General features: G+C 34.3%; 1 protein-coding gene across 5 annotated transcripts in view; it reads right to left on the minus strand.

Moving 5' to 3' along the window:
• The window catches only part of LOC146531974 (protein dead ringer-like), a 123,424-nt gene that overhangs the window by 2,808 nt on the left and 95,706 nt on the right, over positions 1 to 24,910 (minus strand). For 4 of the 5 annotated variants that reach the window (XM_085197208.1, XM_085197207.1, XM_085197205.1 and 1 more), the window contains 3 exons: positions 3,859 to 4,042; positions 1,176 to 1,326; positions 533 to 737 (listed from right to left, as the gene is read on the minus strand). In XM_085197208.1, coding sequence (XP_085053334.1) covers positions 533 to 737; positions 1,176 to 1,326; positions 3,859 to 4,042 — 540 coding nt within the window. The remainder of the gene's footprint in view (positions 1 to 532; positions 738 to 1,175; positions 1,327 to 3,858; positions 4,043 to 24,910) is intronic. The other variant, XM_085197206.1, reaches the window with a different exon arrangement.

The raw sequence follows: 24,910 nt of genomic DNA on the forward strand, positions 1-24,910 counted from the left end.
TATATAATTAAAACTAATACTAAAATGTAGAGTAATGTCATTTCTAGTTACTTGACATATTGGTCCATTCTGGTCTATTGTATTATAAATGCTTATAACATATTTTTATATTAATATTTCAAAAATCCAAGAAAGTGAAAATTGCAATTTTTTTTTGCTGTACTATTAATAATGAGAGCAATAAAAACATTTGCTATTTTTCACTTTCGATATGTTATCTATGGACTACTGATGAAAAGCCAAAGTTTAGTGTTATCTATCCTTTTTTAGTTAGACTTTAGGTACTTATAACAATTCTTATTTAATACGAAATCATTCGATTATCGATTTAATCATTTAAAAGCTTTATTTTGATTACATTTTGTAAGAGCGATCTATACTTCTTCGTTTTCGTTCTATCTATGTAATAAACCAGTAATTCCAAATTAAACTTTTGCTATATTCTAAATGTTTGTCATAGCATTTGTTCTTTATTTAAGTAGATACTTAAAAAAACTTCAATACTTATATAAAAAAAGCAACAATTACTTACCATTTCTTATCATATCCCGCTGCTGCTGTATCATTTTCATGTACTCCCTGACACGGTACTCGATGTCGTGCTGGGATATATGCGGGGCGTGGGGCAGGGGGGGCAGACGGGGCACCCCCGCGACTCCACCCCCCAGCGAGAGCGACAACGGCTGCATGTGCTGGGATAACTGCGCGAGAGACGGTGGCACTCGGTTTAAGGGTGGCTGTGGAAGATAGTTTGTTATTAATTAACTTTATTTATTTTTTTGACTATCGAATATCAGGGTAGGAAAGTAGACGGAATCTGCTTACTTCGACTGGGAATCGAACTCACAACTGTCGCATTTACAATGTCAGGTTTTAGGCAGATTGGAAGAGGCCTACATACAAGACAGGATTTAGAAGCAGCTGATATGAAGATAATACTTTTTCGTTATAAAATTGGAAGATGAAGTCTTCGATTTGATTAAAGTTTTTAAAAATAATGAGGCCAGCGCGGCGTTGAGTTCCGCCACTCAAACCGCAATGTTTCCAGAATTCGACGGAACATGGAGAACGCAGTATTTAACATTAGATTCTCTTTGTTCTACTGCCTACTGTATGCAAAAGAGAAAATTCTAAAAAATCTCAAAAAAACTTCAATTTTCAGTATAGGTACATACAATACTAACCATGGCCAAGGCGGCCTGCGCGTCGTACTGTCCGGAGGCACGACGTCCCTCACGCTTGTTGCCCTCGATAGCCGCGTCCAGCTCGCTCCTAGTCGACAGGTTCTTCTTCTCGCACTCGTAATCGTACAGATATTTCATATATCTGGAAATAAATAATGAGAATAATTTAGTTACGAAATATAATTCATAAATTTTTTTGTAAGTACATAATATAAATTTCTGTTTGCTCAATTTGTTCGATATGCGGCGTTAGGTTCCGCCAACCACCACGCGATATATCATCTCATTCTGAATTTTCATAAATGCGGGAAACACGTGAAAACATCATCTTTCACGCGTCCACATTTAAAATACCAAACAACAATATGAACCTGTTACCACTTAAAGGTGTAATAATAAAAAAATAGTATTAAAAATGTTCACTTAGATACACCAAAAACGATGTCACGCGCGACATTAAAGATATCCCGTCATAAATTATAATGTTGAAATATTACTTATATCTCTCCCATTATCTTTTACACGAGTGAGTCGAGTCGTGGGTATATAAATCACATCACTAGTTCGATCATGAAAAAAACTATAGTAAAAGAACATCCCTAATCCTATACGACAAGTCAATTTTATTTGAACACATTGTCACCTCTCTGTACCATAACTCATATTAATATTAAATGCCAACAATAAACGGGCCGTCTGTCTGTTCGTAAAAAGTCGGCTACCTTTTCATCATTGTTGAGGAAATCTAAATATATAGCGTTCGTCATTAATGCCGTCTAATTTTATGTAAGTAGTCAATGTATAGAAATAACTAACAATAGCCCAAGATCCTATTAGTTTGGATATATTAGAAATTGTTATATTTATGTTTTACTATAAAATTTTAAGATATATATCACTCTTTCCAATGAAAGATAGTTAAGAAATGGATCATTAATTTAATTTGATGACGTTACATCAAGTTTTGGGAATTTAAATACTTTTTTTTATTAGGCTACTTAAATGCTTAAGTATAAGTTTCTTTGTCAGATTTCTACTTTTCAATAGGTTAAGTTAATTTTATTCTATTAAGTTAATTTAGTAGTGTATTGTTTCTTTTTGCTTATTCCATATCGAATAGGTATATCGGAAACAACCCCATTTTGTTATCAAATTAATAAAAAACACTTCTCCCTTGAACGAGATTCGAACTCTGAACCCCCGTATACTATTAAACACATTGTAATTCCACCACTATATATATATCGTCAACAGAGTAATTAGTAAGCACAAGGAGGCTGCTTTCAAAATCCATGTCGTGCGTAACGGTGCCCAGTTTAAATTAGAATAACACCTTTATGTCGACCGACAATAGCCGAGGTGAAGGAACTGAGAAATAATATCGGCCGAGATGAGCCAAGTTATTAATTATGAAGGTGTGAACTTGTCACGTTGTCGCGCTGGACGCTCACGTCACGTCGTAGGCTATTGTACTGGCAGTTTTGTCTGTCGTGAGAGTATGAGATAATAGGTGACGAATATGGAAGGGCTGCTGAGTGCTGGGTCTTGAGACCACACGTGGATAATTATATCCTTTGTGTAAATTGGGTATGATAATATAATACTAATTCTAAATGCTTTAGACCAGGGTTTCTTAAACTATGGGTCGCGACCCCAAAAGGGATCGCGTAGCAAAATTCTGGGGTCGCGAGAGATTTTAATGTCAACTATTTATATGTACCATTTTATAACATCACTAGAGTTGGCGGATTATTGTATGTTTCAAAACGAATTCTAAAACTATATATTTTCATATGTATATGTATATTGTTACCTAATAAATAAATCATCAAAAAATATTAGTTTATTTTTCTGTTATATTTGTATGGGGGGTCGTTAAGAAACTCGCAATCATAAATGGGGTCGTGAATGACAAAAGTTTAAGAAGCCCTGCTTTAGACGTTTTGTAGATTTTGTCTGTAGGTACATATTATTAAAATTTAAGAAGTCGATGTCGGCGTCTACATAACAGAACAGAAGTAGAGAAGAATTAGTTTTTTTTTTCATATCTAGATACAGATAAAAAAAATCAGTTTCATTTCAGTAAAACATTGGTACCTACACTGCTAGAATTATTCGTTGATAAATGACTTATGGCAGAATAGGTACCTAATAGGTAGATACCTATAAAATAGATAAATATTTCCGAACAAATAAACACATCATCGTCCATACAATATTTCATTATTTAACGCTTATTCCAATGCGACCCACATATCTATTTTAAATAACTAATTCCGTAACATCTAGAGATGAGTAATTCTTACGCGAATGTTTTATCTGCCAATATTTATGTCCTATTTATGTTTTTAAAATTAATAATATTTTAAGAATAAATAACACTTAGTTAAAGAATTGTGTTTTAAAATAAACTATTAATAATAATATAAGATTTGATTTATTTTCGTAACGCACATATCTGGGTAGGTAGAGAGAACTTAGTGTTCAAACACTCTGTTCCCCACTTTATATTATGTAATTCTCATGTATGTTATTGTAAAAATTATCTAAATTAGGTTTGTTTTTGCATGTTTTTGCGATAAAGTGGAACAAAAAGCCATCCAAACAAACTCGATACTTATATAAGGATCGTCGAATTTATTAAATACATTAGTTAAGCGTTTCTACTACTTACTGTGTGCGTAAAGTGAATGCGGCTGAAGTTATGGAGGAGGGAAGTCGCAGGCCTTTGATGATCTCCTGCCAGAGTTTCTTGTTGATGACCTCCACGAGACCTCCGCGGGCTATCACCAGGTTGTAGAGCTCGTATAGGTCCAATACTGACTTCGCCATGATAGGCAATCGATTAATTGGTGTGCCTGGAAACAAAGAAAAGGTTATATTAGTATATAAAAAAACTAATTAATATTAAATAATTTCGTATTATACTTATATATAGATTTTTTTTAGAATCATCAAAAGAAAAAATAAAGCTAATTAATTAAAAACCTTTATACGCAAATATCCTTTTAAGATACAATCAAGAAAGATTGGGATTTTTTCATATTATCCATAATAAAAAAAAATACCTAATGTATTTTTTTTTATTCAAAATTCAACTCTTTGTTTTTACACTACTTGATAAAATAATGAATCTATACATTCACTTCGTATGTTAAACGTTGATGGACTTTGATAAAAATAAACATCGCTTCCAAATGCCAACCGGGATTCGAACTCCTGGGAAACGTATTTCTAGATTTATTAGCAAAAGGTACTATATTAACCAAACGTACACCTAATGTATTTTCAGACTGTACCCAAATAATTTCAATTTTTTCTACTACTTTCATATAACAATAAACATTCCTACATTCGAATATAAACAGAACTTAACTATAAATACAACACAAGTATCGAGGAACGTCGAGCGAAACGCGAAGCAATAAAGGCAGTACCATAGTAAATCGCAACGCATCGTGAGATCAATGATTTATGTTTACATACAGACGGATTTAGTCCGGCCGGTGGCGGTCGGTGAAGATTATATATATATAGGAACCTACTGGGTACCTATGGTACCTATAATTCAGTAAAATGTAATGTTGTGATGAAGAATACGCAACAACCCGTCTTACGTAACGTAAGCGTATAGCGCATTCCGTTGTACGGTGTTTATAATATAATAAATAAACACGGTCATATAATATTTATATATGGTTATAGATTTTTATAAATATAAGTATTTTTTTATTTATTACTTTCTATTCCGTTTTAAATTAAAAAAAATATAGTAAAAAAATATCTATATTGGAAAAAAATGGCAACACAAACAATTTTTCATTCTCCAAAGTCAATTTGGATTCCAATAAATACCCACAGTCAAAAAAAAGGGGAAACAATTCGCAAAATAAATAATAAAACGCGAAACAGGATCGTTTATTGATGAACGCGAGGCATTAGCAAATACCGTCGGACTATTTGTCAATCCGTCTCGCTGTCTGCAGTTAATCATCCCGGTTATCCCGGGCCTGGGGGCTGGAGTAGGGGGCTGGGAACAGAGATAGGGGGTTGGGCCGTCACCCCTTCAGAGATTAATTGCCGTGCTTACGTTTAAGTACAACGTGATGTGCTAAAATTGGAGCAAATGAGAAGCCTACTAATGGAGTGTTCTTAAACTGCCGCCCTCCACTTACGCCCTAATTTCCAAGCATGTTTAGTGGCGGATCTTAACGCTGCACTTTTTCCTCAAAAACGGAGGCAAATTAAAATAATAACAATTTACATGTATTGCAACAATAACAAGTACCTTCCTATTTGTTTTTTTTTTATTAATCTTTTTGGAATCTACATGTTTAGTGAAAGTTTGGTGTAAAATATAGAAGTTTTAGAGACAACAATTGACCACAAAATGTTATCTACATCTGACATAAGTTCACTAAAATAAAAAAAAAGAAATAAACGTTTCCCATCACACCAACTAAAACAATAGGAAACAGAATGCATAATTCAATAAATAATTGGTATTCCACGGAAAAGTACAGAAAAGATAAGGCACGCATGCAACTAGAGGTGTACCTAGTTGCAACATGTTACACTAGAACTAGCGTAGTTCTCCGTTATCCCACTAAATAACAAAATGGTTACAAGGAATATGGACAAAAGGTATTGTTTATGAAAGCAATCACCCCAATAACGATTTCCACTAACCGCCTTCCCCGACGGAAAACGCGCGATTCGATGCGCGTGCGCCGAGCACCGTACTCGCTATTTATATTACCCTGCCAATGAAAACACACACTCTACCCAACCAAATCGAACACAGAAACGACATACACAACTTTGCCGCTTAACCTGTAATTTACGACGTATGTCCAATCGTCGACAGAGCCAATCTAATCGCGCCCAATTGTGACAAATTATTGCTTTTCCTACGAAACCTTACTAAATATATTATGGATTTGAACCCACGTTTAACGATCCTTCAAATAGAATGAATTCTTTCCCCCCATACATACAGTGTTGCATTTGTATCGATTATTCTCACTTTAGTTCATATTTATTGGCAATCGATGTCGCTTAGAGAGGCTAACTCTTTTGTGTAGGAAATGCTGTCGTAAATCGCGAACTCTAACGCCCCCAGAGTTGATAAAGGATTGTAAATAACGAATGATTTGCCCCCTAATCTCCTTTAAGTGTAACAACGTTGAAATATAAATTTTAAGTTATGGTGTCATTTTATATTCAAATCCTAAGTAATAGTCGAAAAACTGGAAAATCATTTTTTTTAAGAATAAATATTTCAAATAAAAATAATTAGTACAAAAACCAACGGAAAACATAACAACGGTAATAATTATCAACGGAACACAATCAACCTATCAGATAACGGCAGCCTCGCGATAATCGATCGAATCGACATCCTACGCCTCTTATGCCTCTTATCGAACGCTGTATCAAGGCCCTTTATGCCCCAACCCTGCGAACCACCAATCAGAGTGCACGGAGAGAGGACGACGGCCCCCGATTGGTCTGATACCGTTTTGATTGCCCCGCCCCTCTCGATTCACGAGTCGATCAATCACAATTACTCGCCTATATTCGTAGCTTGGAAACGTTTAATATCGTATTTCCAATTCTAAACTAATGATGGATACATCACTAAAAATCATTAAAAATCACTAAATATACTAAAATAAATAATTTTAATACAAATTAAATAGAATCAATACTAAATTAGCATTACACTATATTCTGGAAATAGAAATCTAGTGCTGAGACACTCCGTTCTCCAATTTCCGCTGAAATCTAGAGGCAGTGCGTTTTGAATGACGGTGCTCAACGCCAAGCTTTTGCCTTGGTACCAGAGCAAAGAAATGGATATATAAATGGATAAATTTAAATAAATATTTAATTTCCTCGAGTGGGAATCGAACCACAACTGGTCGATTTTACAGTCACACTTTGAGCCCTGCGCCACGACTGGTCTCACAAAAATAACTTCCTAAACATATTAAAATACAAAATAAGTATCAATTATTTACCAAAGTAAATAATAATATAAGATTATAAATAGAAACGCGCATATGCTGAAAATCGGAATCACTAGGAAGCAACTCGATGTGGTAGTAAAATGTTTACGATTCTAGATATAAATTAAATTTAATGCGACAAACATAACCATATCAATCTCTTCGAGTTGTATATTTTGTATAATATTGACGAATTTAAAAGCGAATAGGTTGCAAGGTTAAATATAAGAGGTTTCTTAAAGAAGTCCTGCTAAAGTTCTAAGAAATAGATATCTAAAATGAATTAAAACAATGTAATTTGAAAGAAAAAATATATTATACTAAAATAAGGCCAGTTCTCTATGGCACAACTGGTTGTGGGATCGATCCTTACTCGAGACATCCTTCGGTATCGAGACAAAACTCGACCCCGCAGTGCCTTCGAAATTCAATGGAAGATAGGGAAAGGATTGTCGTTATGCTAGGTTCCCGCTTAACCTGCTTCGTGCGGGATACAGAGTGAAGCTCACAAAAAAAAAATATAAAATGATTGTTCGATAATTTCATTCCACATTCGTATATTAAGGTAGTAAACGACAGCTAGCCCCTGTTTAGACAGTCGTTAAGAGTTTATGAGCGGAAGAATTTATTGCGGGCCGAAGTGAAGTTTTAATTTAGAAATACGATCGCACTAGTGTTAATTTCCACACTTAATGATACCACGGACGAATGTTTCTTATTGATTGTTTCCACATCGATTATTACCTTCCCGTGAAAAATAAAAAATAAAGTAAATTAAGTTTATGGTAATAATTTAGTGGGAACGGGAACGGAGTGGCTCAACACTAGATTCACTTTGCCTACAGTGATGTGTGCGTGATATAGCGTGATAAATAAAGTTAATAGTACATAAAAGTTATTTGTATATACATTTTTCACGTCTAAAATATATTTTATCGCGTTATAACCAACAATTTTTATATCCATCTCGACATGCAATAAGCTAAGTTACCATAAGTCAATATATATTTATTACTTGCAGTACAAACCCGAGAGTGAAGCGCGAGAATGACATAAGGCTGAGGATACGACAATCAATCACAAGGGGCAGTAAAGCTGAGAACAATCCAGCGTAATTCCGTCTGAGAGACATTAAAATGGCCGCCGCCCTATCCGGTGCAAGCAACATTGTGGAACTGCGCGGGCGCACAACACTTTCTTATTAGAACCACTCGGGAACCTGACAGTTTTATCACCCCACCAGTTCCTGAGATACGATCCAAATTATGAATGATAGGTGGATGTCAAAATTGATAGCAATTTCAGAAATTATTGCGGCAAAACATAAGAACAAAAAAATTAAAGCATTCAAAACCTCAAACTTAATATGGCATAAATCATTTATACGGACTCAGATCAAACCAGAGCCGTATATTTAAATATTGTACCTAAAGCTTAGTGGAATCCAGGAGGCCATTCGATGTAATTGGATTTCAGAAAAGAATATTCCCTCGCATTGGAAGTTACCAAGACAAAGGCGGCCGATAGTACCTACGGGCGAGTCATTACCCATTATTATACGATATTTTCGCGAGCGCAGCCCCCTCGATATCCCATGCTCACATGAGACGGTAAATATCTGTAATTAAAGGTTGTAAACATGATTTACAACTGCCGAGAGTCGAACCGGGGCACGCCTCGACCAATCCTGTACGAGAACTGCTCGTATCAATTTATTAGATATGAATGGAAATCGACGTTGCGGTGGCTTCGGTTGGCTGCGGTCGCGGTTCCCATTTCGCCAGTGAATCCTGGTGGATAGGTGCTGGTACTTGGATAGTATCGAGTGCTGTGCCGTGCTTTATGGGCACCGCGGGGACGGTAACACCGGCTATAAAATGGCAACAATGCAAACGTCAGATACGGCTAAAGGCGACGACTGTGGCTCGTTCAGGTGAATGTAACAATGGAATCCTGGAAGTGATGGTGGCAGCTCGCTGTACATAAACCAGCACAATCCCTAAACTACTTAAGCGTGTGAGGATATGCCAGATATAACATTAGTTCAACTCATTCCCTATTACTATTTTTTTTCCAATATTTTAACTTGTTTAGGTATTTGCCGTTTAATCTCGAAACGGTGTATTTTGTCCCTTAATGTAAATTATATTATTGCTATAATTATAAGTATTTCAAGCTACAATAGGTCTGGAACAAAAAATGTAATTTATTATAAATGTAGTTACGTTTACTCTTTTTATGGTTCTGGAGAAAATTGACCGTCAAAACGAGTCTGTTATACGTTTACAAAGTAACATACCCACTTATTTGTAATTATGTATTCGTAAAAACACTAAAATATATACATTTATGTTATTAATTAATGTGTTCTTTTGTGTTCTGGACCTTATTCAACTTTACGCTGGAAAGCAGAGGAAGCCTAGTGATAAGACACTCCATTCTTCACTTTTGAGGAATTGAAGAAGCATTCCGTGTTGAGTGACGTAACTCAACGCCGCTTTTTACCTCGATACTAGAGTGAACAATTCGTCAATTATTCAATTTACTCGAGTAGAAATCGAATCCACAATCTGTTACAGTCACATGGTGCCTCTGGGCCCCACTGGCCCCATTTAATTATAATATTTCCAAGTGTTTAACTTATTTGTATATCTATGTATTGTTATAATAACACATTGCCCCAACTATACTTATTTTTACGATTATAGTTTGTCGCTTACAGGAATCATAAAATATCATTGGAAACCTTTAATTTTCTTTATCATAAGTATATTTTGTTGCGAGCGCAACTTTGTTGTCGTTGTTGTTGTCCCCCCTACAATGTTGATACAAAAACTTTTATGTTCGTTTGAAAAGAAGGACTATATTTGTGATACTGTGATATTTAGATTTATGTCTTGTTATTCTTCTGAAGTAAGGTTTATTCTTGGTTATAAATTTTATTATTAGCAAATTGCAATGCTAAAGGATTAATATTGTTAAGGTCTTGTGATGTTTAAAGTATTATTTATATATGGCCTGAATTGTTTTTTTTAGGCAGAGGGAACATAATGTTAAGAGTAAGAGTAAGAAGTTAAGAACTCCGCTCCCCACTTTCTTACAGTTATACCCTTGTGAGGAGATAGAGGGGCTATTCTGACTTATGAATTTATTTTAGATAAATTTAAAATACAAACTACATAGATTCTCCATTAAGAAATATCATAACTAAAATGAAGGAGTAGGTGTACCTCTGTCGTAAAAGGGACGAAGGTGTCGAGACAACCACTGCCACCGTCTTTAGGGCCTCGTCTAAGAGACATTTGAATGACAATATAAATAACAATGCAGTACGGCGTCCCGGTCGTGACGAATCACTATTTGGGTCGTCGTCGTGTTAAACGAGAACTTGTTCTAACATGTTTTGAGATGATCGGTTTAATTTTAATTGATAGTTGAGTGGGAGATTGATTTGGTTTTTTTATATTTATATAGAAAATCGGCGAAGGGTGTAGAATTTAAGAATTTAACAAAAATGTTAGACGTTTAAAGGTAGATATATAAAAATGTATTTATAATGAGAGCAAGAAAATTAGAAAAATATTTATTAAGAAAACGTAGAGAAGACAAGTAGCCCAAATTATGATTTAATCGATGTAAATCAATAAAAAAATACATTACACTTATCAACAAAATATACATTACAAGAAAAAAAACATAATTAAAATCAACAAACCAAAAACCCAAAACCCAAAATCAATTTAATAACCCACACCACAACCAACAAAAGCTTTATAAATTATAATATACCTAACGGAAATAAAATAATCCAAGACAGCAGTAAGAAAAAACACAATGGAGTCAAAGGGCACAATGACAATGGCTCATGCCGTTCAGATAGAACAAATGAGGAGGCTGTCACAATGCAGCATTAGCATCTTGAACTCTTGTACTTCTTACAGTGTCACTAAGAAAGGTAAAAGTAAAGGGTCAATTTGGTATTTCAACATAAATAATGTTTATGTGCTTATTTACTTTCTATTCTAACAATGGAGTATAGTGCGGGTTTGATTTATGCCGATGCCGAGAGAACGAGAGATTGGTTTTGGACGAGGTTTTGGTATGCTACTAACTTTGCAATGTACTAATATTAAAAAAAATATTTTAATATGTCTATTTTGATGAAACTAAAATAATGGATTTGCTTATAGTTAGAGTCGTTCCGCAGTCGCGACTGGTTGTGGGTTCGATGCCTACTCAAGAAAATCAAATAATATTTCTTGGCTCTGCTTTAAGGTACCTACAGCGCAGGGTTCAGTTCTGCCACTAAACACGCAATGCTTCCAGAATTCAGTTGAAAATGGGGAACGGATTGGGGACGGAAGGTTCCCTTTGCCTACCACGTGCGCTTAATTTAATTAGATTCACTAGTTCTAACTTCCTTGGAAAACATAAGCTTAGCTGATACCAAATCTATAATAGAACGCTTAGAAAGTACAACAGTCCACAGATAATGCAATTTAGTTCGAACAAATCGATACAAATTTCCAATCGAGAAATCGAATCGCGATTCACGATTCGAACTTTAACATTTAGTATAATTGAATTAGAGTCCAATATCAGTTTCAAATTAATCAAAAGGGGGATCTCAGTCGGTCTGATGCAGAGATGGGTGTCGTATTGGTTCCTTTTGATAGCCTCGCTTCCGGCCGCCGCGCCCACCTTGGCTGATAGCCGATGCTTATTGATATCTATTTATGGAATTGTAATAGTTTGTTTTGTATTATAGATATACATACGATTATTTAACTAACTTTATTATATGTTAGTATATTGTTATATTTATTTTAATAAAAGTACCGGTTTATATTCGATTTCTCTTATAAATATTTAATCAACTTCACACTGTATCCAGCACACAGCAGGGTAGGCAGAGGGAACCTAATGTTAAGACAATCCATCCCCCACTTTCTGATAAATTCTGGAGGCAACATCCATTCCGGTTTATACATTTTTCCTTCATTTTATAGGTATATAGAACACAATTGACTACATATATTTTTCTCTGTTTTTAATAATATTAACATTTCCAATATTGGTTCTTGGTAAATAAACTTGACGTAATATTTTATCCTGGTGAAAGAAAGTCCCGCCCTACCGAGGGAGCGGGGATCAAGGGCGGGCAGACAACGCCTTTTATTTTCACTCTCTTAAACATAATCAAACTGTGGATATATCTATACTAATATAATAAAGCGGAAGAGTTTGTTTGTTTGTTTGTTTGTTTGTTTGTTTGTTTGTTTGTTTGTTTGTTTGAACGCTAAGATCTCTGGATCTACTGGTCCGATTTACTATGTTTTTGTTTTGTATGAAAGCTGCATTCTTCAGAAGTGCTATAGGCTATATAACATTACATTACACATATGTACTAATAAATTAAAATACTTTCTAATTTGACATGCAATTTATTCTGCCATGTTAATAACAACCGTCGTCGCTACGCGACCGAGTTCGTTACCGCGTCATTTTGATATTCATCCTTATGAAAATAAATATAATAGGCACTTTTAGCATTTCATCTAGATTGAAATTATATTTCTATAGAAATTATATTCTTATATTTCAAGCAGGCGTAGCCGCGTCCGGGTCCGCTAGTATTTATATATACCCGAAAGTGCATATAAAAAATAGAGATTTATACATTGAGGCTGTTAGGGCTTTTCTTTGCTTTGGCACCAAAACATAAACCTCGGTGTTTAGTTCTGCCACTCAACACAAAGTGCCTAGAAAAATTTGGCGAAAACTGCAGTTTCTCTCCGCATACCCTGCTATATACGGAATACAGCGTGATTTTATTTATGTAAAACAAATAAAACTAAAGATAATATAAAAGGAAATTCGTAATATACCTATTACATAAAACAATTTTAACCAGGTGAGTCGTGGGAAATGTACATAATAACGTGTTGCGGATGTGAGATAACCTCCGTATACGATAGCGGGTTCCGGCGCCCCCTTAGATACTGACCACGACCACGGCTATATGAATGACACTAAAAATATTACATGAAATTAAATAAGAAAAGAAAACAATTCTAATATTTGTATATATAAGGAATATACCTAAATATATAATACTTGTATATATTATCATAGAAGAGTGCTAAAAATGATGGTTCTCGAAGAGGACTTTAAATTAAAAACAAGTAACCGACGCCTGCTTAATAACTATCCTTCACCTCCCAAGACATGCCAAATTTCAGCGTTCAACGCCGCATAGTTCCGTCTGCGTTAGTGTCAATATATTTTTTATATGTAAATTCCTAAAGATAATCATAACATAATAAAAGTCTCCAAGTCGAGTTAGGTATAAGTCGGAAGTGCTGTCAACGCTATTATAAATAATCTTTTGGGCTATAGCTCGTTAGCGCGGTGTGGGGGGAGGAGGGGGTGGAGAGGTAATTTAGCCTCATCCATCACCTTGGCTGACCTGGATACAGCTTTCAATCAAGCGAACATTTCGAATTTAATCTAATTACTATTTCTATTTAAACGTCTTTTCTTCTTTCTTATATTTATTAGAAGTTACAGTATTTTCATTTACACATCTATTTTTGTGGTAGGTTAGACTAAAAATTAAAACAGCGATGTATTTTTGACAGTTAATGCATCACATATTTTATGCATTGGTTTTACTAAAACCTACTACATTTTTTTATCAGCTTCACCCAGTATCCCCCATAAAGCAGGGAAGGCAGAAGGAACCTAGTGTTAAAATACTCCGTTCCCCAGGCATTGCATATTAAGTAGCACAACTCAACACTAAACTTTTACTTAGGTGCCACAGCGAAGAGATGAAAATATTAATAAATAATAATTCAATCTCCCGAGTAGAAATCGAAGATAAAAAAAACAATATCTTATTATTTATAAATAGGAATTAAGTCAAAACTGCATTTTATAAATAAACACAATAATCTAAAAAAACAAAATATTCGAATAAACAACAAACATCAAACAAAAAACACCTGAGAATTCGATCGAAAAATCAGCTAATTGGCTACGAAATACAAAATATTGGCAAAATCCATGTCATATAAATTATTTTTCTCTTTCATTTAAAATAGATCGCGTTGACTGATCCGTGGGCTAATTAGATTCTAATGACTCTATCTTGACATCTCCTCAGCATATCTCGATGGTCGCCAGTTGATGAGTGATGCCCTTTATTTCATAGGAGTAGGTAGGTGGAACTATTCTCAGCTTAGGAAATGGATACGTGTCAATCGTTGGTAATAAAAGACTTCTTGGTCTTGGTCTTCCGTGGACACTATCTTTGGAATCTGTGGTATCGGTTTCGTTTAGAGAATTGTCATAAGCGGAGAGTTTCACCGATTGTTGTAATGGGATACGGATGGGCATATCTAGTTTCAACTATATTAATATAGATATTCTTTATAGAGTCGCCTTGCCTTGTCAATCTTGCTATAAATATTTATAGCTTTGGTTTCTGGCAAACGAAACTCCGTAACTACAAAAGAATTAAATTTTGATTTCTCTTATCTAACACACCATCCAATAAAATGACACTATGCAATGAGAGAATAGAATTATTTATCACTAAGGCATCATATTTCGCTTTGGAAATAAATATTTTAAATATTAGAAAAAAAATCATTAGATATATTGTTTTACAGATATAACTAACTTAACATGTAATTATATTTATTTAATCAACAAAGAATATTTGATATAATTTCGACACGGCCGCTACAGAGGGAGCGCGCTGGAGGGCCCTTGTTAGCACCTCGACTTCGGATACGATCGATTAGGCCCGCGGCCGCTCACATTCAATTATTTATTTATTTATTCGTAATTAAACCGCGCGAGTTACGACCCACCAGATTTACTGCCGAGATGACTTATCAGCTATCCTCGATTACGATTATTCGAAACATCGTCGAGTCGAGCCGAGAAATTGTTCGTATCGCACGCACTTTATTACGCAAAACTATTTTATTTATTTATTTGACGTTTCTCGTATACGTAACCGCGAAATATTTATGTGGACGCAAAACAAAAATATATAAATAAAAATATATTTTCACAAAATGGTGCCATACGCCATAACACACATTACGAAGTCAATACTCATTACAATATACAATAACTAAATCATTAATTTCAGTCCGAGATATCGAGACATCGACATCGATTTTATCGTATTTCGTTAGTCGATAAGTCTGGCCGTCACGAGACCAATTTGCCGGTGCCCATAAATTACTTTATTAAAATAAATCAACCGGTTTATTGTTCTCTTCTCGCCTCATATTTTGTTGTTTTTGAAGCAGTTACTTTTGTTAGGTTGGTACTCGTTCGTCGGTCTGTTCTTGAATTCACATCGTAAAATTTTACCGCGCTTTTTCGTATCGTGTCAACAAATAAATCAAATGTCAAACAATAAAATATTTTATATTTAATTTATTGTGAAATAATAATAAAAATATTTTTTTATTCTTTGCGAATTTTATGTTTATAACGTTAAAACGTAGCCAAATAAAATAATATTTTATCATTAAATTATATTTTGTACTGGCATTACAGATAATTAATGGTTTTAAGGGTTATTGACGTCAAATATTAATATTTAAACGATAGATAAATAAATGTAAATTAAATTTGATGGATTATAATAACCATTAAAATATTGTAAATATAATGTTTTAGTGCGTTTTTGTCTTAAAATCAACTACTACTGTGCAAGTCTATTATTAAGAATATGGCAGCCGACGCTAAAGCCATAACGGCTGCCGTCAGAAACCAAATGACTCTACACCTAGATTGTTATTGTACATCTATTAGATATGGCAAATTAATATAAAAAAATAAATATATTCTGTAGTAGTTTTATTTAGTTTTTTTTCGTATACTCTATGGTTTTTAATTTTTATTTTTGATCTAAATAATTCGAAGTAAAAATATGTGGATTATTTCTTGCAATTAACCTGAAATGGTATTTACGACCCGCTGCATGTTTTCAATAACTGTCATTATGCCATTGGGTACAATTCTTAAGGTTACTTTTTATAATTAATTATTATCGTTTATTTTCCTCTAAAATTTAAATTGTAAGCTACAACTTCATATAACACTTGGTTAGGCCCGATACAAACTAGCCTGGGGCCAGATCTAGACTATATTTCAACCATTATTAGACAATGCCATAAATACCGACGCCATCATGCACGACTATCCTTATTATCGATGATATATGAAAAATGATATTGCTCCATCCAATTAGGTGTAAAAATATTTGCAAAAAAAAAAAGTTTTTTAAAATTAACTACGAAATAAAGTTATTACTTGTAAAGTATTCCTCGAATTTAGACGAGTAGATACTGGAAATAGTAGAGAAAATAGTGTTACATCACTATTTATTGCTAACTAACTGTTTACTAAGAGACACTTGGTGGAAGGTAAGAAATAGAGTTTTATGAAAATGACTTATTTATTAATTATTAATAATATTAAAGAAATATTTCTCCTATCCCTTCAAAACATATTAATAATACACCATTATATCACAGGCAGGTGTCAAAAGAATAATTCCATACACATTATTTATTTCACATTCCATAATATAATGTCAGAAATGGATCCGAGGCGCGAAACTCGACAACTTTAATCAACTATTAATAAGTTATGTTTTTAATTACAAGCCGATAGCGAGTCGATCTTATTTATTCGTATAATTTTATAGGGCCCCGCGGCGAGGACGGCACAACACTAAAATATGTGGGATGAATAAATCCGATTCTTAACGAGAATTATTATCTGTGGCATTCCTTTTTGATATCGATGCTCGAATTAATCGAATCAAATTGTGGCTTTGAGGTCAATCGTGGGATAAGGGATAGGTAATGGGTTCGATTTGTAGTCGAAGAAATGAAATATTTAATCGTTCATTAAATTCCAGTATTCATGCTTTTGCTACAACTGAATTTTTCGAGGCATTGCGCATTGAGTGGCGGAACTTAACGCCGAGCCTTTTGCCTTGGTGTCAGTGTGAAGAAGTAAAAATATTAATGAATTCCTGCACTCGAATGGGGATCGAATCCACAACCGTTGCGTTACAGTGCCACCCACGGCTACGAGCTTTTAAACTCACGTGCCTGCCAAATTTAATATAGTCCAAATCATGTGACAGATCGAAAAATAACCTGACACGGTGAGACGTATGTCTTCTGGACGACGATAGTGAAGTATTCGAAATGAAATAATATAATGATTCAATTTTTTTTTTATATTTTTTTTTCAGCTAAGCCATCAGCGTTTGACGGCCACCGACGTTCGCGTTTCAACGGAAACAAAGACGTTATAAAAATTAATTAATTATATAATCGAAAATGACTCTTTCAAATATGACTTAAAAATAGCTTTTTTTAATTTATTATTTTATTTTTTATTGCATCTTCTGCTTAAAGGCAGAGAAAACCCAGTGACACATTAGTCTATTTTACATTTTTCTTTAAAAAAAAGCGTGTTATCTGCTTTGTCGAGATCGAACCCACACTCATTGCGTGTATTATACAATGGCTCCATGATTATTTATACAAAATAATTACAAACAGACGAAAAAGCCTTTGTTTCGTCTGGCCCGCTCGCCAAAATATGGAGAGAATTTGATCCGTAAATGGGTCATTGCAACAAAGTTCGACCTTTGTCTGTCTGTAGCACCACCGCGAGTATTAATCAATTTTTATATCCTCGTAAAACTTGCCTGGATTAAACGAGATATATTATTTTTATGTTATTTAAATCCTTGGTTATTCAGATTTTTTTATTACTGTGAGTTTGGCGGTGTTTCTAATGTCTTGAAAGGTGATTTACGGTTTGGACGTCGCTCTAGACGGTACGTAGACGATGACTGTAGACTATAGACATCGAAATATTGTTAGTTTATAAAAGTTAGGTCATTTAATTGATTATATACTAACATATATTTACAAAAAGTAAATACTGTTTTGTAATACGAAAATATAATATTTTAAACAATAATTAAATATTGATTCCAGTAATACATCGAGAGAACCATCTAAATTGATCGTAAATGTTCATAATTACGATTAATCTAAGCGAACTTCCGCCAGCATTAGCCATCTCGGTTTACCGATCAGCGGAATTCGAACGAATGTGAAACCATTTGGTGGGTACATCACTAAACGTTGTTAGACAGATTTTAGACATATTATTTCCGTTGTCTACAATATTTAACTAATTAATTATATTATTACAGATAGATAAAAAAATTATAACATCTTCGCACACAGCAGAGTAGGCAGAGGGAACCTAGAGTTCAGACACTCGACTCACTCACTTTCCGCCAATTTTTCGTCGAGTCGAGTGTCGAGTGGCGGAAATCAACGCCACGCTTTGCCCCGACGCCAAGGAAAGGAAGGGAAGAAAATATAAATTTGAATAAGTAATTCATTTCCTCGAGTGAGGTCTATCCTCACAACTAGTGGGGGTTTACAGCCACACTTGAGCCCCTGCACTTCTCTCTATACCAAATACAAATATAAAAATTAATTCATATAAGACTATTCTTAGACGTCCAGTAAGCCAAGAGGCACCAAAACCCAAAACCCGGCACTCCGCTCCGCCACCAAATCTTTGATACGCAGCACCATGGAATCGAAATTCGATATTTGACACGACCGTTTATATATCGCGAAATACGACGATATTTCAGTCCGTCCGTCATTTGGACAGTTCAGAGAAGCGGCAAGATTAATTGTATTGAGTTTGAGTCATCAAAATAATTAGAATGATGCTATTCTCGTTTGTGATGCTAATTTGACAGTCGTCGCGGAAGACCTTCTCTGTCTGTTCTTTTTGCTTTGATTGGTCTTTGTTTTTTTTTGGGTTAGAAATTATTCTTTCTGACATCATTTATAATTAAAAATCTAATTCCTTTCCCAATGAAAACAGCAGTTTAATAAAATAACACGAAGACAACACCAACTATCTTCAACTGGCTGGAGTCCAAAAATTATGACAAACGGTCGTCATAACAAAGTGTTCTACAATCAGGGAAGTAAAACAGAAACGGGTTTAGTATAGGAAATATTTGATAGTCACTTCTGAGAACGGAATATAACGGAATATCTATATATATAATATTTTATATACGGTAGTTAATTCTGAATACGACCGCAATAAAATATGTATTTGATTAATATGATTCTGGCGAAACAAATGTAACGGGTGTGCGCCATGATCAAAGAGATGTGTAAATCAGTGCGGAACGACGCGAGGAACAAAGGTGTTGTGGATTAAAATATAAACATTATAAATTCTATTGGGTCCTCTAATGTCTGAATGAAATGATACTTAATGATAATAAATCTAGACTTCAGTGAAATTGGTCGCGTCGTCAATGGGCAAGACATTAAGGTTACCAAAAAAAATCCATCCATCTTCACGAGTTAGTTGTGATTATGGTAGGTTCCCTCTGCTTACTCTACTATATGCGGGATACAGCGTGAAGCTGATAAATAATAATTTATCCCGCCAAGTGGAGATCGAACCCTCAGCCGTTGTCACAATCACATCTTTGTACTCCTACTCCACAACGGCCTATCACCTATATTATCTTCTTATGATATTTGTATTCCCTAATAAGTATTAATTAATATTTTCTTCTATTTGTATGAAAAAAAAATAAAAAAATCCAATAAAGACATACATAGGAATTTGATTTATATAATCGCGATAATATATTTGTATGATCTTAACAATGAGCACGGGTTTGGAAGCGAGCCAAGTTCTCTATCCAATAATAAACAGCCTTCGTTTGCCATTATTACAATAAATGAAAATTAATTACACGTTTCGCGAAATAGTTTCAGACGCGGCCATTATTCTTATGAATATTATAACTATAAGAATAGGTGACTAATATTATTTTCTCTTTGGTGATTATATTTTGATTAGTGATCTACTAAATCTTTTCGTTTTTGATTTCACGGGGTGTTTAGCAGAATGGATGAGATATATGTAGAAAGGCCAGTTGTAGCATGATCGTGCGGGTCAATTGCTACTCGAGGAAATTAAATGCGGCCATTTGCGGCGTTGTGTTACACCACTATACGCTATAGGTACATCCAGAATTTGGCGGAAAGTGAGACAGTGTTTAAATGTGAACACAGGTTTCCTTTGTTTTAAAAAAAAGATAGAGACCATTATGGCGGAAGTTTCCAATCAGGGAAATTAATCATATTCTTTATCCCCGTTCAGGTAAATATGCGGCGTTAAGTTCCGATACACAACACTCAATGTCTCGAATTACGAGGACTAATAATTAAGTAGAAGTTGTTATAAACCACAAATCTCTACCGAAGGTCCATATATATTTTTAACTATATTTGACACAAAATATAACAAATAAGTATAATAATAACAACTATTCCTTAAATTCCCACCTTTCCAAAGTTATTAAAAGAAAAATACTCTAAAAGCAATTAAGTTAGTACTATCAAAGTAAAGAGGGAAGTGAATAGTGCTGAGATCAGAGAGTGTGTGGACGTGCTGTCAGGGCTGGCCATGATTGATGATGGAATGCTAATCGCGACCGTCTCGTAAATAACTTGGCTGCTACTTGTTGATTTTTATATAGGCCACTGGGTCTGCTATCTGCGTTTGATCCTAGAATCCTTTTAATTGGATATTATTCTAATTAGATTTAGGTAAGAATGTATAATTTAATTTACTTTTAAATAGTAATGTTTATTGTGGCGCAGTGAGGCATTTGATTTAAAGGCGATAATTGTGGGATCGATTTTAATTGAAATAGACTATTTTTTTTATTTATTTCTCGTTCTAGAATAGATTAACTTCTGGATAGAACGGCCTTGAGCGCCATCGTTCAACACTTTCTGTCGCGAATTAAAGTAGGAAACATGAATTATGTTGACTCCAAAGTCTCTCTGAATATTCTGCTATAATCACATATTTATAAGTTAAAATACATTAAATATACCAAAATGTAATACTAATTTTTATTCTAAGATATAAGTTCTATTAAGACCAGACCTACTGTACCTGTAATTTTCATAAAGACTATTTCTAGTTAAAAATGAAATTAATATAGATATTTTTTTAAACGTGTTTTACTATATTACAAGTCTATATTTAATATTATTTGATATTTATATTTATATATATGGCAAACATAATTGCCGCCATAGTTAATAATAACTACTTAATTGTCGCTACGACCCGCTTTGATTGCTCGCAGTGCTTAGCTATCATTAAGATTAGTTCTGAAACCTAATTATCATTGTTAATTATTATATAGATATTATCTGATACGGCGCCAGGCGAAATGGCATAACTTAGATATTTTACAATTTAATATTTTATTTTTTAGCTTTACGCCGATTTCTTTAGGGATTGCGTTGAGATGCGTAACTCAACGTCGCATTTTCCCTAGTTACCAGAGTGAAGAGAGAGAAACTAGTAAATATTGCATTTCTTCAAGTGGGAATCGATCCCACAACCATCGCGTTTACAGATACATGCTTATGGGACACACGCTAGAACTGTCCTCTACATAGATATATTATAATTTATCTAATGCTTATTCCTGCATTATAGGTAAGCAAAGAAAACCTAGTGTTAAAACACTCCGTTCATCACTTTTTACCCGGATTCCAGTAATTGCTATTATTTCTATTTTCTGAATAGTGATAGTCAATACCAGTAATACAGAGAAATGAAAATAATCAAGTCAGTCAGTCAGTCAGTCAGTCAATTAGTTTCATTATAATTAATTCGTATTGTGTAATGGGCATATTACATTTCACAAACACGATATAAAACGTGTGAACGCCGAGCGCGAACTCCGTGCTAAATTTCTCTCATTTCTCAGTTTAGACGCTTGCGGCATTCTTATTTCTATACATTTTTCTTTAATAATAAATATATTATGTAACTTTATATTTATTTTTATATACCACTAGACCATTATAGCCATTTTTGCCAAGACTTAAGTCAAATTCAAAATCTCGTTTTTTGCTCGTTCAGAAATATTCTCTCTTAGGGCTACCCTACAATTCCTAACCCACCTAAATATATAATTTTAGGCCTTTGGTCTTATTTACATAGATTTTTTCTCAGAATAAAACACGAGAAAGCCTGTAAGTATTTTTATCTATATATATAAAAGGACTTGTCCTCACTGACTGAGGTAAGACGCACGCACAGCCGTAACCGCTAATGGTAGAAACGTGAAATTTGGACAGATATTTACTAACGTAATCTGGACATCCACTGAGAAGGGATTTTAAAAAATTTTAACCCTAAAGGGGTGAAATAGGGGTTGAAAATTTAAAATTTGAAATTGAGACTTAAAAATATATCATTAAGCATGTGTTTCGTGGTTTATTATAATTCACCTCTAAATAAGCAAGCGAAGCTGCGCGCGTCCGCTAGTATTTATATAAATATCTAACCACAAATATCACGCGAAGCATGAATTGCAAAGAAAACATGTCTCATTGGCAAACCCATAACTGATTTCAAATGGTTCCCTCTCAGAATTACATTGAAAAGTGCAACGCCTACGGCTCCGCTAGTAAACATTTCTATTAAAACCCTAATATTACAGATAAATATGCAAAGCGAATAAGGACTTGCTCGAAACATGGAGGCTAGGTGGTGTAAGGTGCAATTACGTTGAAATAACCAATAAATTACATAGCAATGGTGTGCGCCGTGACGCTGTGGAGGTACCTACTAGGTATCCAGTGCTTCCGCGAAACGCGGTCTGGCGGGTACCTAGGTGTGGTTACGATATCGATGTGTCAATTACTAGTTTTTACATGCGAATTCGTTCACACGGTCTTAAGATCGATTTTAAGAGCAATCCTGAGAACGAACCTACAGGGCTAAAAGTACGTAATACGTGACATAATTGGTGATAGCTTGTAGTTTTCTTTGATAATTGGATTATTAAAAACAAAATAAAATTTCAATTAGAACCAGTAGTTCCTGAGATAAGCGCGTTCAACTCAATAAAAACTCCAGTTTTGTAATATTAGTAAAATACTTATTTAAGGCAAAAAAAATACTATGTGAAAACTAGATAGGTTTGAGCTAAGTAACAGATACAGTGTAAGATCGTGATGCTGTAAGGAGTTAAGGTTCCAAGAAACGCCATCTAGCAACCATAAATTGCGATACGGGTATACTACAGCTTATTAGGGCTATTGTTTTAACCATTAGATATATACTATGGTTGAAATAAGTTAAATATTAAAAATATACAATATATACGAGCAAATGTCAAAAAAAAAATGAAATTTCAGATATATTCCCCCATAGCAGAATTGGCAGACGAAACGTAGTGTAAACACACTCCTTTTTTCCCCATTTTAGGTGAGAGAGACCCAATTTGCGAGACCCAATTTGTGAGACATTTGGTGATAAGTACTACGCCAGGAAGGTAAACATATTATTTTTTTAGACATTTATTAAACATATTAAAAAAGTGTTACAGTCTAAAATAACAATTAAAAAAAAAGCATAATTTACACAAAAAATATAAGTAAATTTAACCGTCTCAATTCATAGCAACTAACATTGTTGCAAACTAAAAACCTAATCCTGTTTCCTCGTGCCTTTAACGTGTTGACATTTCCAGAATAGTCCTTTGTTGGTAGGCACTTTCTGGCTCGTAACGAGAGTAATACGGTCGTTTATTACCCACGAGTACGAATATTTCTAATAATATTTATATTTATACTTTTAAGAATTGTCACCATATTGGTTACATTGTGGAAAATAGGTGTTTTTTATATAAATTTATCTTTGAGGCCGTCATGGCGCTGGGGCTCAAGAGGGTGACTGTAACGTGAAGTTTGTAGATTCGATCATCACTCGAAGGAATGAAATATTTATGAATATTTTAATTTCTTGAGTTCCACCACTAAACACGCAATGCCCCGAAAAATTCGGCGGAAAATGGGGAACTGCAGTGTGCGGGATCAGCGTGAAACTGATAATATACATTAAATTAATACATAATTTAAACTTTTCCAGTAAATAGGTTTCATATAAACATATTAAATATAGATAGATACTCTAATAAAAATAATCTATATATATAAAATCGAAAGGTCACTCACTCATTACGAAATCTCAGAAACTACAAGTGCTACGAATCTCAAATTTTGGATAGGAGCTATTTATAGGACGTAGGCGCTCGCTAAGACGGGAATTTGCAATATTTGACTTCTAAGGGGTTGTTTTTGGGGTCGAAAGTTTGTATGAAACTTCGTTACTAAAAATGCTATAAGTCTCAAATTTTGCATACACGTCACTAGGACGTAGTCATGGAGACAAAAATTAATAATAACATAGTTCAGGCGGGTGAAACCGCGAGCGGGCCGCTAGTACGTAGATAAAAGCCTATTATCGTGAAACTATGAATGACTGTATAAATATTTGACTACAATAGTTCCTTATCAAATAAATCAAAACAAAGGCAACATTCCTCGCCAAACCGTATGACTAATTCTGGATTGTTCCACAGAACGGAGAGAAAGAGATATTAACTGTACTATCTCCAATTCAGGTAGACAAGTACCTATAATAAAATATTTACCTGATGACAAAAAAAACACATTTCAAAACAATTAGCTGGTTAAACCTCCATGGCGTCAGAGAGATTAC

Source organism: Heliconius melpomene, chromosome 14 (assembly GCF_056956725.1).
Source record: "Heliconius melpomene rosina isolate 202511_hmr_F chromosome 14, ASM5695672v1, whole genome shotgun sequence".
NCBI classification, from domain to species: Eukaryota; Metazoa; Arthropoda; class Insecta; order Lepidoptera; family Nymphalidae; genus Heliconius; species Heliconius melpomene.